The sequence below is a fragment of the Hypanus sabinus genome, chromosome 13 (assembly GCF_030144855.1).
Source record: "Hypanus sabinus isolate sHypSab1 chromosome 13, sHypSab1.hap1, whole genome shotgun sequence".
In the NCBI taxonomy this organism is placed as follows: Eukaryota; Metazoa; Chordata; class Chondrichthyes; order Myliobatiformes; family Dasyatidae; genus Hypanus; species Hypanus sabinus.
The window spans coordinates 1,778,919-1,796,392 of NC_082718.1; the positions used below are offsets into that span (position 1 = coordinate 1,778,919).

At 41.1% G+C, this 17,474-nt stretch overlaps 1 protein-coding gene across 9 annotated transcripts in view; it reads left to right on the forward strand.

Moving 5' to 3' along the window:
* shank3a (SH3 and multiple ankyrin repeat domains 3a) overlaps window positions 1-17,474 on the forward strand; it is a 1,267,872-nt gene that overhangs the window by 708,651 nt on the left and 541,747 nt on the right. For all 9 annotated transcript variants that reach the window (XM_059986981.1, XM_059986984.1, XM_059986980.1 and 6 more), the window contains one exon: window positions 11,237-11,303. In XM_059986981.1, coding sequence (XP_059842964.1) covers window positions 11,237-11,303 — 67 coding nt within the window. The remainder of the gene's footprint in view (window positions 1-11,236; window positions 11,304-17,474) is intronic.

The window sequence follows — 17,474 nt, forward strand, 5'->3', positions numbered from 1 at the left end:
TTGATAAGATTGTCCTTACATGTGCTAACATGTTTTACAGACAATGATGTATTTTTGATGTACAAACCTACAACATAGGAACCTCATCAGCTTCCACAAATAGTAAGGTTGTATTATCTATTGTTGTATTATGATCTGCTCCACAGAGAAAGAGGGGCTTGCAAGTAAGTACTCAAACCACAATGGGAGGAAATATCCTGGAATCTAAAATGAAGATGTCATAACAGAACACTCTGAAGTGAATATTAGAAGGATTTAGAATTGGCATGAATTATTAAAGGAAAATAATTTTTGACTAATCCGTTAAAATTATTTGAAGAAAATAGATAGAGTTCTTCGAGTAGGATAGCTAGAGGGAATGAATGTAATCTCTTTACCTAGTTGGATTTTTGGTAATCTTCAGATGAGGGATTGCTAAGTGGTTATTGGACAGCAGTGCTAAGTGCAGCAAAAAAGGAACCTTTTCAGGTTGGCAAGAGATGGGGTTTGTCATCCAGTTCAATATGCATAATAAAAAATCAAGTATTTTGTTAAATGGTGGAAGATTGGGTTGTGTTGGTATTTTGTTCTTCATGAATGTTATTGTATACAAGTCAATGCAGGCCAATATGTAGGTGAAATATACAATTATGATGAGTAAGGAAGCATTATTACAGCCACATAGGATCTGGGTGAGATTGCATGTGGAATACAGTTTTGGTCTCATACTGAAGCAATTGTGTTATGTTTAACATGACACTATGACAGCTCAGGGCATTGGAGTTTAGATTTCAAGCCTAGAGTCTTCTGTAAGGAATGTATACATCCTCACAGGGGAGCGCATGGGTTTGCTCCAATTTCTCTGGTTTTCTCCCATAGTCAAAAGATGTACCGGTTAGTAGGTTAATTGGTCATTGTAAGTTGTCCTGTGATTAGGCTGGGGTTAGATTGTGGGTTGCTGGGTGGTGTTGATCGAAGGGCCGGAATGACCTGTTCTGCGCTGTATCCCTTTTTAAAAAGAATATAATTATCACTGATGCTATGGCACAAAGGTTCAGAGTTAGCAGGATCCCCAAATGAGGAAAGAGTGAGTAAACTGGGGCTTTATTCTTCAAAATTCAGAAAAATGACAGGAGATCTCACTGCAAGGTAGAACATTCTTAAAGATTTTAATGTGTAAAGTGTATTTAGTATTAGATTCTTCTAACTGAGAGGTCGAAAACATAAAACTGTTGTTCAAGAATAGGAGTTAGACCACACAATGAGACTTGTACATGGATAGGAAGGTTCTACTGGGGTATGGGCAAAACACAGGCAAATGGGACTAGCTCATTAGGCAACTTGGTCACATGAATGAGCTGGGAAGAAGCATCTGTTTTCTGTGCTATATAGCCCTATGACTATGAGAGGGGAAGATGAACAAGGATAGGTGGATGGCAGTAACTAAATGGTTCCACCAGGGGTTCTCATTGGCAAGACATTTCCACTTTCTTTAGATTGGCCACCTAGAATGAATTTATCCTAACAGTGGAAACTTAAGGTAATCCTCGAACCACCAGGATTGAATGAACTCGTCATTTATGGGACTGTTCTAATTAACAGAAAGACTTTGTTTATCTAAGAGAAGGGATCTTTAATCTTACTTAGGGAATTCAGGCATGAAATTAGTTGGGTAATCTCACTTAAGCCATGTGATTTTGCCCTGAAATTGAAGAAACTACCCAGATTCTACTCATGTTGTGGCCTAATAATGTAGTCATATGCTCCCATTAATGGTGGAACAAATTTGCTGGGCAGAATGGCCTAATTCTGCTCCTATATTTAATGGTCTTACGGCCTTGGGTTTTGGGCAAGGTTTGATCAGCAGGGTTTATGGATTGAACTCATTTTTTGAGCACTTTGCAGTTCATGTTATATGTGTTTCTGGTTCCTATTTTAAATTGCTATTTTGCGTGATTTGATCAGGGCAGTCCGGTTCTGCAGCCCGAAGTCAATAAATGACACAACACTAAAGTGAACTAAACTGGATGTTCCTAGACTTTATCAAGGACTCTTCAGGTGTTCAATAGGCAGCTGGTGCTCTGCCGATGCCCAGCAGCCTGTCTCCATCAAGGCCCAGCAGCCTGTGCTGTATTTATGTCCAACAGCCTGTCTCCATCGATGGTTTCAACTTCAAAGCTGATTACAGCTTTTACTTTATATTTAAACAAGTTTTATTTTTGAAAACTGTTTTGTATCCCTATCTGCCGTCCCTATTGTAAACCCTTTTTCACAAAGTCCTACATTGCTTTAGATTTTTCCCTGTGACTTTTATAAGACAGAAATATAAATGTTATCAGTTCTCATAGAAATTGCAAGCATAATATAAAGAAATTAATTTTGCAGTTTCCTAACAAGAATATGCAGCAAAATATGGTAAACCAACATATCCACGTGCACATCTATAACTGTTTGTCCTCATCAAATCAAACCCCTCTGTTGATAATGGTTCTAGCTTCAAATCCACTGTTTCTAATAAGTTCCTCCTGAATAAGACCAAGTTGGAAGTGCACAACTCAGATTGTTTCCATTGCTCATTTTTGGCAATAGATGACATTTATCTCAGGGGAACAAAATCAGAAAGTTCTGACAATACTTATGCAACCCTCTGGTTTGGCCAGGGTGCATTTATCTAGGAGAAGACGGCTTCTGGCTCAACCAAACTTGGGAAATCTTGTTGGTGTGGATGCTGCATGATGTGTTACCCCTTTACAAATCCATACCACAAAATATCAGACAATGCACCATATGCAATTAAATGATTGAGTTTTATAATTCTTAAATTGACGGGTTAGTAAAGAAAGCAAAAAGAAAAAGGGCCCATTTTAATGAAACAGTCTAAAGTGCACGTTGGAGCTCACGATTTTCTGTCCATTCTTTCCCCATCGACCTCCTCCAAGTGTCACAGACCTCTGGACCCTCACTTCCAGTCCACCCTTCCTGCGGTCTACCAGGTCTCTCCACTCGCGTCTTCTCTCTTCAGCTCTTGCTGACAGAAGACCATGAAATCCCTTCTCTCGGGCACTTAAGAAAGAAAAACACCTCCCCTCATTGGCCAGCGCACATTCTACAGCCCCCGTTATCTCTAGTCATAACCCAAACACTGCAGCTACAGAGAAACCATTACATTCGCAGTGAACCCTTTTTGCAGGGTGTTACACTTACAACCCTCTCCCTCCAGAAAATTTAAATAAAAATCACAACAGGAACAATATAATTTTAAACCCAGTTCAATGGTTGTCTGTAACTCCTCTCAGGTGAGAATTTGACTGGAGTCAATGTTCATCTAGAACATAGCATAGTACAGCACAGTACAGGCCCTTCAGCTCACAATGTTGTGCTGACCCTCAAACCCTGCCTCCCATATAACCCCCCACCTTAAATTCCTCCATATACCTGTCTAGTAGTCTCTTAAACTTCACTCGTGTATCTGCCTCCACCACTGACTCAGGCAGTGCATTCCACGCACCAACCACTCTCTGAGTGAAAAACCTTCCTCTAATATCCCCCTTGAACTTCCCTCCCCTTCCCTTAAAGCCATGTCCTCTTGTACGGAGCAGTGGTGCCCTGGAGAAGAAGCGCTGGCTGTCCACTCTGTCTATTCCTCTTAATATCTTGTACACCTCTATCATGTCTCCTCTCATCCTCCTTCTCTCCAAAGAGTAAAGCCCTAGCTCCCTTAATCTCTGATCATAAATCCATACTCTCTAAACCAGGCAGCATCCTGGTAAATCTCCTCTGAACCCTTTCCAATGCTTAAAAATCTTTCCTATAGTGAGGCAACCAGAGCTGGACACAGTACTCCAAGTGTGGCCTAACCAGAGTTTTATAGAGTTGTATCATTACCTCAAGACTCTTAAACTCTATCCCTCAACTTATGAAAGCTAACACCGCATAAGCTTTCTTAACTACCCTATCTACCTGTGAGGCAACTTTCAGGGATCTGTGGACATGTACCCCCAGATCCCTCTGCTCCTCCACACTACCAAGTATCCTGCCATTTACTTTTTACTCTGCCTTGGAGTTTGTCCTTCCAAAGTGTACCACCTCACATTTCTCCGGGTTGAACTCAATCTGCCACTTCTCAGCCCACTTCTGCATCCTATCAATGTCTCTCTGCAATCTTCGACAATCCTCTACACTATCTGCAACACCACCAATCTTCATATTGTCTGCAAACTTGCCAACCCACCCTTCTACCCCCACATCCAGGTCGTTAATAAAAATCACAAGTAGAGGTCCCAGAACAGATCGTTGTGGGACACCACTAGTCACGACCCTCCAATCTGAATGTACTCCGTCCACCACAATCCTCTGCCTTCTGCAGGCAAGCCAATTCTGAATCCACCTGGCCAAACTTTCCTGGATCCCATGCCTTTTCTGAATAAGCCTATCATGTGGAACCTTGTCAAATGCCTTACTAAAATCCATGTAGATCACATCCGCTGCACTACCCTCATTTATATGCCTGGTCACCTCCGCAAAGAACTCTATCAGGCTTGTTAGGCATGATCTTCCCTTCACAAAGCCATGCTGACTGTCCCTGATCAAACCATGATTCTCTAAATGCCCATAGATCCTATCCCTAAGAATCTTTTCCAACAGCTTTCCCACCATAGACGTAAGGCTCACTGGTCCATAATTACCTATACTATCTCTACTACCTTTTTTGAACAAGGGGACAACATTCCCTTCCCTCCAATCCTCTGGTACCATTCCCGTGGACAACGAGGACATAAAGATCCTAGCCAGAGGTTCAGCAATCTCTTCCCTTGCCTCGTGGAACAGCCTGGGGAATATTCCGTCAGGCCCCAGGGACTTATCCATCCTAATGTATTTTAACAACTCCAACTCCTCCTCTCCCTTAATATTAACATGCTCCAGAACATCAACCTCACTCATATTGTCCTCACCATCTTCAAGTTCCCTCTCAGTGGTGAATACTGAAGAGAAGTATTCATTGAGGACCTCGCTCACTTCCACAGCCTCCAGGCACTTCTTCCCACTTTTATCTCTAATTGGTCCTACCTTCACTCCTGTCATCCTTTTGTTCTTCACATAATTGAAGAATGCCTTGGAGTTTTCCTTTACCCTACTCGCCAAGGCCTTCTCATGCCCCCTTCTTGCTCTTCTCAGCCCCTTCTTAAGCTCCCTTCTTGCTACCCTATATTCCTCAATAGACCCATCTGATTCTTGCTTCCTAAACCTTTTGTATGCTGCTGCCTTCCACCTGACTAGATTTTCCACTCCACTTGTCACCCATGGTTCCTTCACCCTACCATTCTTTATCTTTCTCACCGGGAGAAATTTATCCCTAACATCCTGCAAGAGATCCCTAAACATCGACCACATGTACATAGTACATTTCCCTGCAAAAACATCATCCCAATTCACACCCGCAAGTTCTAGCCTTATAGCCTCATAATTTGCCCTTCTCCAATTAAAAATTTGCCTGTCCTCTCTGATTCTATCCTTTTCCATGATAATGCTAAAGGCCAGGGAGCGGTGATGACTGTCCCCCAGATGCTCACCCACTGACAGATCTGTGACCTGACCCAGTTTGTTACCTAATACTCGGTCTAATATGGCATTCCCCCTAGTTGGCCTGTCAACATACTGTGACAGGAATCCATCCTGGACACAATTAACAAACTCTGCTCCATCTAAACCCTTGGAACTAATCAAGTGTCAATCAATATTAGGGAAGTTAAAATCTGGCAACACTCAGTTTGTCTTTAATTGGCCAGATTGCACTTGTCCACTTAGCACAGTTAAATCTCTTTCCTGACTTTTTGTGAGATAAACAATCCACTTGGACATTTAAACTGGATGATGGAGTTTCAGGACTATCTGACTTATTCTTGTAAATAATCGTAAGTATGAGATTGTTGCAGAACTCAAAGATAGGAACAGCAATTTAATTCCATGAAAACACACCTACTCAGTGGATTGAGGACAACATAATCGGAACGTATCCTTCCTCCCATTTGAGTCATCTTATACTCTTAGTGTTTACTGGAGCTCAGAACATTCTAAATCACCCACATACCTCTGTTATGTTTCTCTTGCTGATATTCCTACCATTTTACGGCTCAAAAGTTGTTTACTGTTTCTGGTACAATTTTACAGATTCTAAATTAGATCTGTCACATCATTGTTCCATTGAGATCCCCTCACCGTTAGAGAAAAAGATCAATTGTACCGGATCCCAGATCCCAAAAACCAGAAGTCGAGTTGCTATTATGCTGATATTTGAGCATTTTGGGTACTTTGGTTATACAAGGAAGGGAAAGCAGAACTGAAGAAACTATCCAGGTATTTCTGCAATTACATTAGTGATTCCAGTGTGGATTGTTGTCTCTCTGGGGTCATGCTTTAGACATAACTGAGCAGCTGCAGAAAGTTCTGCATGGGGAGAATGAACATTCTGTATGAATGAACATCCAGGTCATCATTCATATCAGGTAGTAAATGAGATGAGGAAATTTAAGAGAACTCAAAAGCGGTGAACTCCAGATTACTCCCAAGGCCACGTGGAATATGAAAAAGGAGGATATGTTTCAAGGATCATCAAACCAGGTGAAATGGCTTGAATTGAAGTGAAAAAGTGCATAATCATACCGTTGGTGCAGATTTTTTGACAGTGCAAAATCACTAGGGCAGTGGTAGAGGGCAATATTAACTGAATACTGTGGGTTGGATAGGCATTGACTGTACAGTATTTCTAAGCTGCTTTCAGGAGAATTCTCTTCATATGTTGTCAACCCAACAGCTAGAGCATTCGTATGGTGGAATTTTAGATTTTGTTTTAGGAAAGGAGGTGGGGCATGGAGATCAGCAAGTTCGACACAAAATTGGATTGATGGCAGAAAGAGGATAACAAAAGAAGATGATGAACTCAAGTTGCATTTCTAGCATTTTCTACTTTTTTTCAGATTTTAACATCAGCGTTATATGTTTGTTGATATTCAGTTGCAGTAGGAAATAGTTACTGACAGGTATTCCTGTTTCTGAAAAACTATTACCAATGGGGTTCTACAAGATTTAGGAGTTGTTTTTTTTGTATTTGGTTGTCTATATTAAAGATTTAATTTGCAACATAGTTCACATGATAAAGACATTAACAAGTGGTTGCTAAGGAGTAAAATGCTTTTGACAAAGAAAACTATATCATGGCTGATCTTTGATTATAAATACAATTTACGGAGGCATAATGTACTCCTCATGTTTGTGAAGGATGTAAGAAATAAAGGCAATTCAATTCAGTTCAATCCATTTTCTGGCCCTATCCACAAATACATTGATTCATTTAGTATTAAAACATCAGCTACACTTTGTTTCAAACATTGTTATTGAGTAATTTCTTTGGCATTGAGAATTCATGTATGAAGAAATTTCTCTTCCATCAGTTTTAAATGGCCTATCCCTCATTTTGAGATGCATTCCTTAGGTTTAGACGCTGTGGATGGAGAATGTATCAATAAGATTACTTCCATTTACACTAATTCTATTTCCCTGCATTCCAACTGTATTTTTCTTTGCCATGCCTATTTAATTTCTGTTAAAGTGCTTCTTAAAAGCAGTATTTGCATATAATTTCATCATCTCCTCCAGTAGCTGGTTAGTGGTATCAACCACACTCTTGTGTGAAATCATCTCCCTTAGATCCCCTTTAAAGTTTGAATAGGAAAGTCGTCTATGGTTGGACAGCACTAGTTCGGTAAATGTAGCCCATGGCCCAAATTTTGCTCCCTTTGTACTTAAAATGATTTTTTTTCTGTGATTGTAGGCCAGATTTAATAACAGTCATTGAGTTCTACAGTCTGCTATTTAATTCTTCCCTGTCTGCGGTATTTTTGTTCTAAATTGCAGGAAAGATGTTAAGAAGATTGAAAGAGTACAAAGAAAATTTACAAGGATGTTGCCGGGTCTGGAGGACCTGAGTTAGGAGAAGGATGAATAGTTTAGGACTTTATTCCCTATTAGATAGAAGGCTGAAGGGAGATTTGACACAGGTATACAAAATTATGAGGGTGTAGTGTTCTCGTGCAGGTGTAGGAACTCTGAACTAAACACCGAGGTAAACCGTAGTCAATGAGGCAGGATCGCAGTAAGATTAACCGTTTACTGGTCACTCTTCTACATTAACGTATGGTGAAAACTGTTGATAAAACAATACAAAATATATACAGTATTTGTTTCCTTCTTGGCATCACATTTACATCATAAATACTTGTAAAAGTAAAACTACAACAAACTACATTACATTAAAGTACAACATACTGTCAGAATCTACCTATGCCATCAACTGGCTTTAAATACACTTTAACACAAATTAGCCAGCATATGCTTTCAATAGCACAAGAAAATAAACTTTATCAACCGTCATTACTTTTAACAGAATCAGCTTTAACATTTTTACTTCAACGTATCGATTATCTTATGAACTTATGGCGTTGCTTCTATGATATTTCTTAGTGCGTAGAATGAAACTTCTCTCGCGCTGATCCTGCACACACAAGCCCCTGCCTTCCCGTTTCTCCAAACCGGTATTTACCCACAACACGCGGCAAAACCGGGCATGATGTCATTGCATGCTGCGATACAACACAGATAATGAATTTACTTTCAACAACCTTAACTTTAACTAGAAAATAATGACAAATGAATTACTAAAGCGAAAATGTAATAAAGCTAAACAAATGCCTTAAGGACAACACTGAGGGATATAGACAGGGTAAATGCAAGCAGGCTTTTTCCGCTAAGATTGGGTAGTACTAGATCTAGAGGTCATGGTTAAGAGTGAATAATCAAAAGATTAAAGGGAACATGAGGGGAAATTTCTTCCCTCAGAGGGTGGTGAGAGTGTGGAACGAGCTGCCAGTGCAAGTGATAGATGCGATTTCAATTCCAACGTTAAGGGAAGTTTGGGAAGGTACATGATGAGGGGAGGTATGAAGGCTTATGATCCAGGTGCAGGTTGATGGGAGTAGGCAGTTTGGGATTCAGCACAGATTGAATGGACTGAAGGGCTTGTTTCTCTGCTGTAGTTTTCTATAACTCTGTGACTTTGCCCTTGGATGTGAGAGGTGACTCTCTAGCTTTTGCAAGTATTAGCTTGGAGGCCAACAAATTGCCCTTGTTTCAAATGGAATTGCTAAGTCAGCAGCTCCTTGAGTCAGGAAGCAGAAGCAGTTGTAATTTCATGGCATTTTCAACTTAAGTGATTTAGCTGAGGCAACTACTTTTCCTTTCCTGGCTGATTCTTGCTGTTATTAATTATTTGTGTTGCAGACAGTGTGAGAAAATACTTTGTATTTCATTTTATTTGCTCGAAGATTTGAAAACATTTTCTCTGCATTTCTCAGTATGTGGTCTGTTTGAGTGGGAATAGCAGAACAGATCAATATGTTCCTGGGACAGAAGGATATTTAATGTCTCCATATCTTCCCTTGCTCAATTGCACAATTGTTGATTCTTCCCTATAATACCTGAGTAAACTTCTTTGCTATTAATAATAGCATGCTCTTAAACACTTGGGAACTCGAATTATATAGATCTCAATAACATTTCTATTATGACTCCTAATTTCCTAAATCTCTTCACCTGCTTTTGCTTCTCATCATGTGCCCTCAGTGTCAGGGCCACTGAACTTGGAAGCAAAACTGTCATGACATTCTTAATTAAGACCCAGGAGTTTGTAGAGCCTGAACTTATATTGAATTCCCATATCTATAAGGTTGTCATAGCCAAGGGGTGGTAATGGGAATAAGCTCCCACTACCAATTAAATACTTCCAATGGCGTGACCCTCAAATAGCCTCTGACAACCAAGTCCAGCTCCTGGCCTTTACGTGTGGTTTGGCTACTAAGCCCAGCGGAACTGTTTCTACTGACAGGAGAAGAGGCAAAGGCAAGTTTACTGGCAGCTTAAAAACAGTCGCTTCAGGCAGATAGGGCTCATCAGCCACTGTTGGCAGCTCATCTCAAAGAAAGAAAACTCTGATCTCAAACCTCCACTGCCTTTCAGATATACCGACTCATGGGGAAGGCTTCAGGAATAAACCCCAAGGGAAAAATCCAGAGCTGGAGCCCCTTCAGGTAGTCTTACATTGACTGGAAACATCTGCAGTGTTGGCCTCAGCTATTCCTTTGGGTTCATCAGATGTGTGGAGAGGGGGAGCTTACTCTCCATATCGTACTGCCCTGGCTTTGCATGTCTAGACAGCTAGGACACAACATCCATGGTCAACCCTGACCAACAGAGGCCTCAGATCTCAGATACATGTTCCAGGCTGGTCTGCCATTTGAAGAATGAGCAAGTTAGCATTCAGAATCAGAATCAAAATCGGGTTGATTATCACTGACATATGTTGTGAAATTTGTTGTTTTGTGGAAGCAGTACAGTGCAAAACATATAAATTACTATGTTGCCAAGAAATAAACAATTAGTACAAAAGAGGATTAGTGGGACAGTGTTCACGGGTTAGGAAATCTGATGGAGAAGAGGAAGAAGCTGTTCTTAAAGTATTGAGTGTGGGTCTTTAGACCTCTTCCCTGTGGCAAAAGTAGAAGAGGGCGTATCCTAATGGGGAGAATCCTTATTGATGGATGCTGCCTTCTTGAGGTGCCCCCTTCTGATGATGTTCTCAATGGTGTGGAGGGTTGTACCCGTGATGGAGCTGGACAACCCTACGACCCTCTGCAGCCTTTTTCTGTCCCACACATTGGAGCCGCCATTCCAGACGGCAATGCTACCAGTCAGAATGATCTCCTCCATACATCTGGCAAAATGAGTTGTGTCACTTAGGACAGAGCAAGGAAAAGTACACTAAGTAGTTAATTTAATGTTAGGTTTGAAATTCCCTTTGTGAATAAGTTAGAGCTACAGCATTTCCAATATAGTTTGCAAAATAAAAATAAATTAAAACTTTGAACAGCAAGAGGTCATTTGTGATAGATCTATGCCATTATTTATGCTTTTTCTTGCTCCTTTACAAAGAAGTGCATCAACATACCATTTTCTCTATCGCACCGTGACCAACCACATATATAAGATCACCTGAAAATGAAAACACTCTAAAGATCAAAATGAAAACTGGTGACCTATTGGCTCATTGATAAATTAATAATATTGAAACAAAATGGAACAATACATATATTGTTAAATGGACTGAGGGTCATTGAATAATGTTTAATGTGTTCCTTTTTCACTTTAGGTTGCTATTATAGCTGGGAACTTTGAATTGGCAGAGATTATTAAGAACCACAAGGAATCTGATGTTGGTGAGTTTAATACTTGTTTGCATGAATTTTAAGTAAACACGGAATTTAAGACAAAAGGAGTCTTAACTACTAGGACCCTTTAAGTGCATTCAAATATACTCCTCTCGATAACATCCATCCTTTTGACTTCATCAGCTCATTTACACTTTTATCAGCATCATTTAGTGTATCTTTCTGCTGTTCTTTTCCTAGGTACTTTATACCCCAGCATGATCTCCATTCTGAGATCGGGTCAGGATTATGCTGACAGGCTCAGGAGTTTGTTGGTTGTAGGGGAGTAGCTGTTCCTGAATCTGGTTATATGAGACTTATTTCTACCTGATAGTAGCAGCAAGAGAGCTGACTCAGAGGTGGGGATCCTCGATGATTGATATTTCCTCCTTGAGGAAGCACCTCCTGCAGATGTTGACAGTGGTGAATTGAAGTTTAAAATGTGCAGAAGATCTGGAGCCATTGTGTGTCACCATACACAGATGCAAATAAATTACATGAAAGGAAACATAGAAACATAGAAAACCTACAGCACAATACAGGCCTTTTGGCTCATAAAGCTGTGCCGAACATGTCCTTATCTTAGAAATTACTTAGGGTTACCCATAGCCCTCTATATTTTTCTGAGCTCCATGTACCCATCCAAGGAGTCTCTTAAAAGACCCTATGCAGAAATGTGCAGACATAGTTCAAATTTATGTTGGGACAAATATAGAAAGTTAACCAGGAGACCATTGAAATATTCATCCAGCAATGTAAGTATGAACAGGGGGTAAGCAGCAGGAGAACTTCAGTAGGAGTATAAATGAGTGCCATTACATGTTTGAGAATTGGTTGTGTCAGTGATTGAATCGATAGGTGGTGAAAGCTCAGCTCTATGTCAAATGCTAAAGCTATGATGTATCCATCTGGAATAGCAGGGTACTGGGATTGTTGCAGGGACCAAAGACAATGGGTTCAGTCTTTGTTATTTTCAGACACGGAATTTCTGCTCCTCCAATTTGGACCCACCGCTATTTATTTTTTCATCCACAGCTTGTATTGATTCCCTTTTAATTTACTGAGATGCTAGTGGAAGATGAATGTTTTGTCTGACCAAGGCTGTCAGATGATGCTAACTGTATTGGTTAATAAAAGTTTGGTTCACATTTTGATTAGGTAAGCATGAGCCAGAATATTTGTGTTGAGGAAAGGTTTGACATTTAGTTACTGATAAATTAGCCACTGTTGATGAAAGATGAATTATCCGCTGTGAAGACTGCTTCAGTATATTGGTTGGTTAAGAAGGAATTGCTTAATTAGGTTTGGTGAAGGATGGTATGTTGAATAGATGGATCAAGACAATATGGAAACAAGTGTGCACTTTTGAATGATATACTATAGAAAAAAGAATCAAAATCAGGTTTAATATCACAGCAATATGTCATGAAATTTGTTGTTTTGTGGCAGCAGTACAGTGCAATACATAATAAAAAGTTAGAGTAAGAATTTTTATATAAAATAAGTAATGCAAAACTGAGCAAAAAAACTGAGATAGAGTGTGTGGGTTTATTGCTCATTCAGAAATCTGATGGATGAGAAGAAGCTGTTGCTAAAACATGTTCCTAAGACTGTGTGAATTCAGGCTCCTGTACCTCCTCCTTGATGGTAGCAATGAGAAGAGGGTTTGAGTGATAGGGTTCCTCAATGATCGACGCCACCTTTCTGAGGCAGCACCTTTTGAAGATGCCCTCAATGCTGGGCAGGCTAGTGCCCATGATGGAGTTGACGGGGTTTACAACTTCCTGCAGATTTTTCCGATCCCATGCAGTGACCCTCCATACCAGATGGAGATGCAACCAGTTAGAGTGCTCTCCACGGGACATTTATGACACTTATTTATTTTGCTTATTTGGAGATACAGCATACCCTTCTGGTCTGAGCTGCATCACCCCAGCAACCCCGAATGCTACCGTAGCCTAATCACGGAACAATTTACAATGACCAATTAACCTACCAATGGACAGTGCAGGGAAAGCAGAGGACCTGGAGAAAACCCATGCATTTCACAGGGGGAATGTACAGACTCCTCACAGATGATGTTGGAATTCAACTCCGAACTCCTAGGTTTCAAGCAATAATAGCAATGCAGCAAATCAGAATGCTCTCCATGGTGTAGAAATTTGCTAGAGTCTTTGGTGACACACCAAGTCTCCTCAAACTCTAATGAAATATAGACACTGCCATGCCTTCTTTGCAATTGCATCAATATGTTGGACCCAGGATAGATCTTCAGATGTTGACACCCAGTATCATGAAATTGCTCGCCCTTTCCAGTGCTGGTCCGTCATTGAGAACTGGTGTGTGTTCCCTCGACTTTCCCTACCTGAAGTCATCAATCAGTTCCTTAGTTTTATTGACATTGAGTCCATGGTTGTCATTACAATACCACTGAACCAGCTGGTCTGTCACGCTCCTGCATGCCTCCTCATCACCATATGAATTTCTGCCAACAATAGTTGTGGCATTGGCAAATTTATAGATGGTGTTTGAGCTGTGCCTAGCCACACAGTCATGGGTGTAGAGAGAGTTGAGCAGTGGCTAAGTATGCATTCTTGAGGTGTTCCAGTGTTGATTGTCAGCAAGGAGGAGATGTTATTTGCAATGTTGTGTTGGTGGGGAAGGTAGACAAAGTAAGAAGCTGGCAGGTGATAGGTAGAAGAGCTAAAGGACTGAGGATAAAGGAATCTAATTGTAGAGAATAGTGGACAAAATAAGAAAGGGAAAGAACAGGAGAACCATTCCAGAATCTGAAGAATTCTACTAGATTTCAAGCAGGATTCTCAATATCTCAGAAACCATTACTTAATATAATTGAGTCATACAGCATGGAAATAGGCTCTGTAGACCAACTCACCCATAGATCTATAGAACCATAGAACATTACAGCATAGAAACAGGCCTTTTGGCCCTTCTTGGCTGTGCCGAACCATTTTTCTGTCTAGTCCCACTGACCTGCACCTGGGCCATATCCCTCCAAACCCCTTCTCATCCATGTACCTGTCCATGTTTTTCTTAAATGTCAAAGTTAAAAGACAAAGTTGTCTACCTGAGTACTGCTATAGAAATGAGCTCTTTAGACCAACTCACCCATGTTGATCAAGATGTCTACTGGAGTACTCCCATGGAAACAGGCTCCTTAAACCAACTCAGCCACGTAGACCACGTTGTCTATCTTGGTCAGACAGCACCTGTGGAAAAAAGTACAGTCGATGTTTTTGGCCTAAGCCCTTCGGCAGGACTGGAGAGAAAAAGCTGAGGAGTAGATTTGAAAGGTGGGAGGAGAGGAGAGAGATACTAGGTGATAGGTGAAACTTGGAAGGGGAGGGATTAAGCAAAGGAATAGGAAGTTGATCAGTGAAAGAGACAGAAGGCCATGGAAGAAAGAAGAAAGTGGTGGGGGGGAGGGGGGAAGAACACCAGAGGTGGTGATGGCCGGGCAAGGAGATAATATGAGAGAGGACAAGAGGATGGGAAATTATGGTGTGGTGGGGGGGGGGGGGGGGTGGACACATTACTGGAAGTTGGAGAAATGAATGTTTATGCCATCATGTTGGAGGTTAACCAAACAGAATATAAGGTGTTGCTCCTCCAACCTAACCGTGGCCTTATCCCGACAGTGGAGGAGGACATGGATGGGCATAGCAGAATGGAAATGGGAAGTGGAATTAAAATGGGTGGCCACTGGGAGGTCCTGCTTGTTTTGGCAGTTGGAGTGTAGATGCTCGGCGAAGCAGTCTCCCAATCTATGGTGGGTCTCACCAATATACAAGTGGCCATACTGGAAGCACCGAACACAGTATATAACCCCAACAAACTCACAGGTGAAGCGTCACCTCACCTGGAAGGAATGTTTGGGGCCCTGAACGGTACTAAGGGAGGTGTAGATGTACTGCTTGCAAGGATGAGTGCCTGGAGAGAGATCAGTAGGGAGGGACGAATGGACAAGGTAGTCACCTAGGGAGCGATCCCTGCAGAAAGAAGAAAGTTGGGGAGGAGGAGGGAAAGATGTGTTTTGTGGTGGGATCCAATTGGAGGTGGTGGGAGTTTTGGAGAATTATGTACTAGATGTGGACTCTGGTGGGGTGGTACATGAGGACAAGAAATTTCGGCCAGAAATGTCAACTGAACTTTTTTCCATCAATGCTGCCTGGCCTGCTGAGTTCCTCCAGTATTTTGTGTGTGTTGCTTGGATTTCCAGCATCTGCAGACTTCTCTTGTTTGTCTACCTAAGTACTCCCTGCTGCTGTTCTGGGATCCATTCCTGCTGCTCTACCTTTGGAAAAAAAACTAAATAAAGAAAGATAAATTTAACAGAAACCTCAGCCGAGCCACCTTCTCTTCTTGCTGAAGCCTCTTGAGTCAAAGTCTGAGTTCTCTAATATAACTTTGTCAACTCTCAAAATATTTGAGTTTCACCTGAGTCCATTTTCCCAGCTGCTCCAGATCACTGTGCAAGTATTGACAGCCTTCTTCACTGTCACTATTGCACCAACATTGGTATCATAGGCAAAGTTGCTGATGCAGTTTACCACATTGTCACCTAGAGTATTAACATTGCTGATAAACAACAGTGGAGTCAACACCAATTCCTGTGTCACACCACTCATTACAGGCCTGAAGTTAGAGAGACAACCACCTATGACTACTCTCTTGATTCTCCTGCTAAGCCTTTGTTGAATCCAATTGACTACTTCATCCTGAATGCCCAGTGACCTACTTAACTTTCAGGACCAGCCTCCCATGTGATCCTTTGCAAAGGCCTCATTAAAATCATAGAACCATAGAACATTACAGCACAGAAACAGGCCTTTTGGCCCTTCTTGGCTATGCCAAACCATTTTTCTGCCTAGTCCCACTGACCCTCACCTGGCCCATAACCCTCCATACACCTCTCATCCATGTACATGTCCAGGTTTTTCTTAAATGTTAAAAGTGAGCCTGCATTCACCACTTCAACTGGTAGCTCATTCCATACTCCCACTATTCTCTGTGTGAAGAAGCTCCCCCTAATGTTCCCTTTAAACTATACCCCCTTCACCCTTCCCATGTCCTCTGGTTGCACTCCATCTATACCTATCACAATTTTATACACCTCTATCAAATCTCCCCTCATTCTACACTCCAGGGAATGAAGTCCTAACCTATTCAAACTTTCTCTGTAACTCAGTTTCTCAAGTCCCGGCATCATCCTTGTAAACCTTCTATGCACTCTTTCAACCTTATTAATATCCTTCCTGTAATTAGGTGACCAAAACTGCACACAATACTCCATATTCGGCCTCACCAATGTGTTATACAACCTCACCATAACATTCCAACTCTTATATTCAGTACTCTGATTTATAAAGGCCAATGTGCCAAAAGCTTTCTTTACTACCCTATCTACCTGTGACACCACTTTTGGGGAATTAGGTATTTGTATTCCCAGATCGCTCTGTTCTACTGCACTCCTCAGTGCCTTACCATTTACCTTGTATGTTCTACCTTGGTTTGTCCTTTAATGTCTACAATGTTCACCCTTTTTCCTTCGACTTTCTTGGTAACCTTCTCAAAAGATTGATTAGATATGACCAAAAAAAGCTTTCCTTAGAAGAAAGAAAGTTTCCTTCTTGTTGCTTTTTGATTGCTGTAATGACACAGAAGGAAGCTACTTGGTCCATTATTTCGAAATTGAATCCCAGAGGAGAATTCCGCTGGTCTCATTCCTCCTTCCTTCCACCCCTGTAACCCAGCAACTTATATTGTCGCACCACCTTTGGGTTGAGATTCAAGATTGTTTAATATTATTTCCAGTAAACAAGTATTAAGAGGAACAAAATAATTGTTACACAGTACACAGTAAGGTAAAGAACACAATAATCAAAACAACAATAAACATAAATACTTAAGATAGATTATATACATAGATTGTATGTCCATAAAGTGACACTAGGCACAGAACTATGTGTAAATAATGAGACTGACAGGAAATGATAAAATAGTGGTAGTGGGAGGTATGGAGGGGTGGGTTGGTGTGTGAAGTAGTTGATCAGCCTTACAGCTTGGGGAAAGTAATTGTTTTTGAGTCTGGTAGTCCAGGCGTGGATGCTGCATGCCCTACTCTCTGAATGGAGTGGGACAAACTGTCCATGAGCAGGG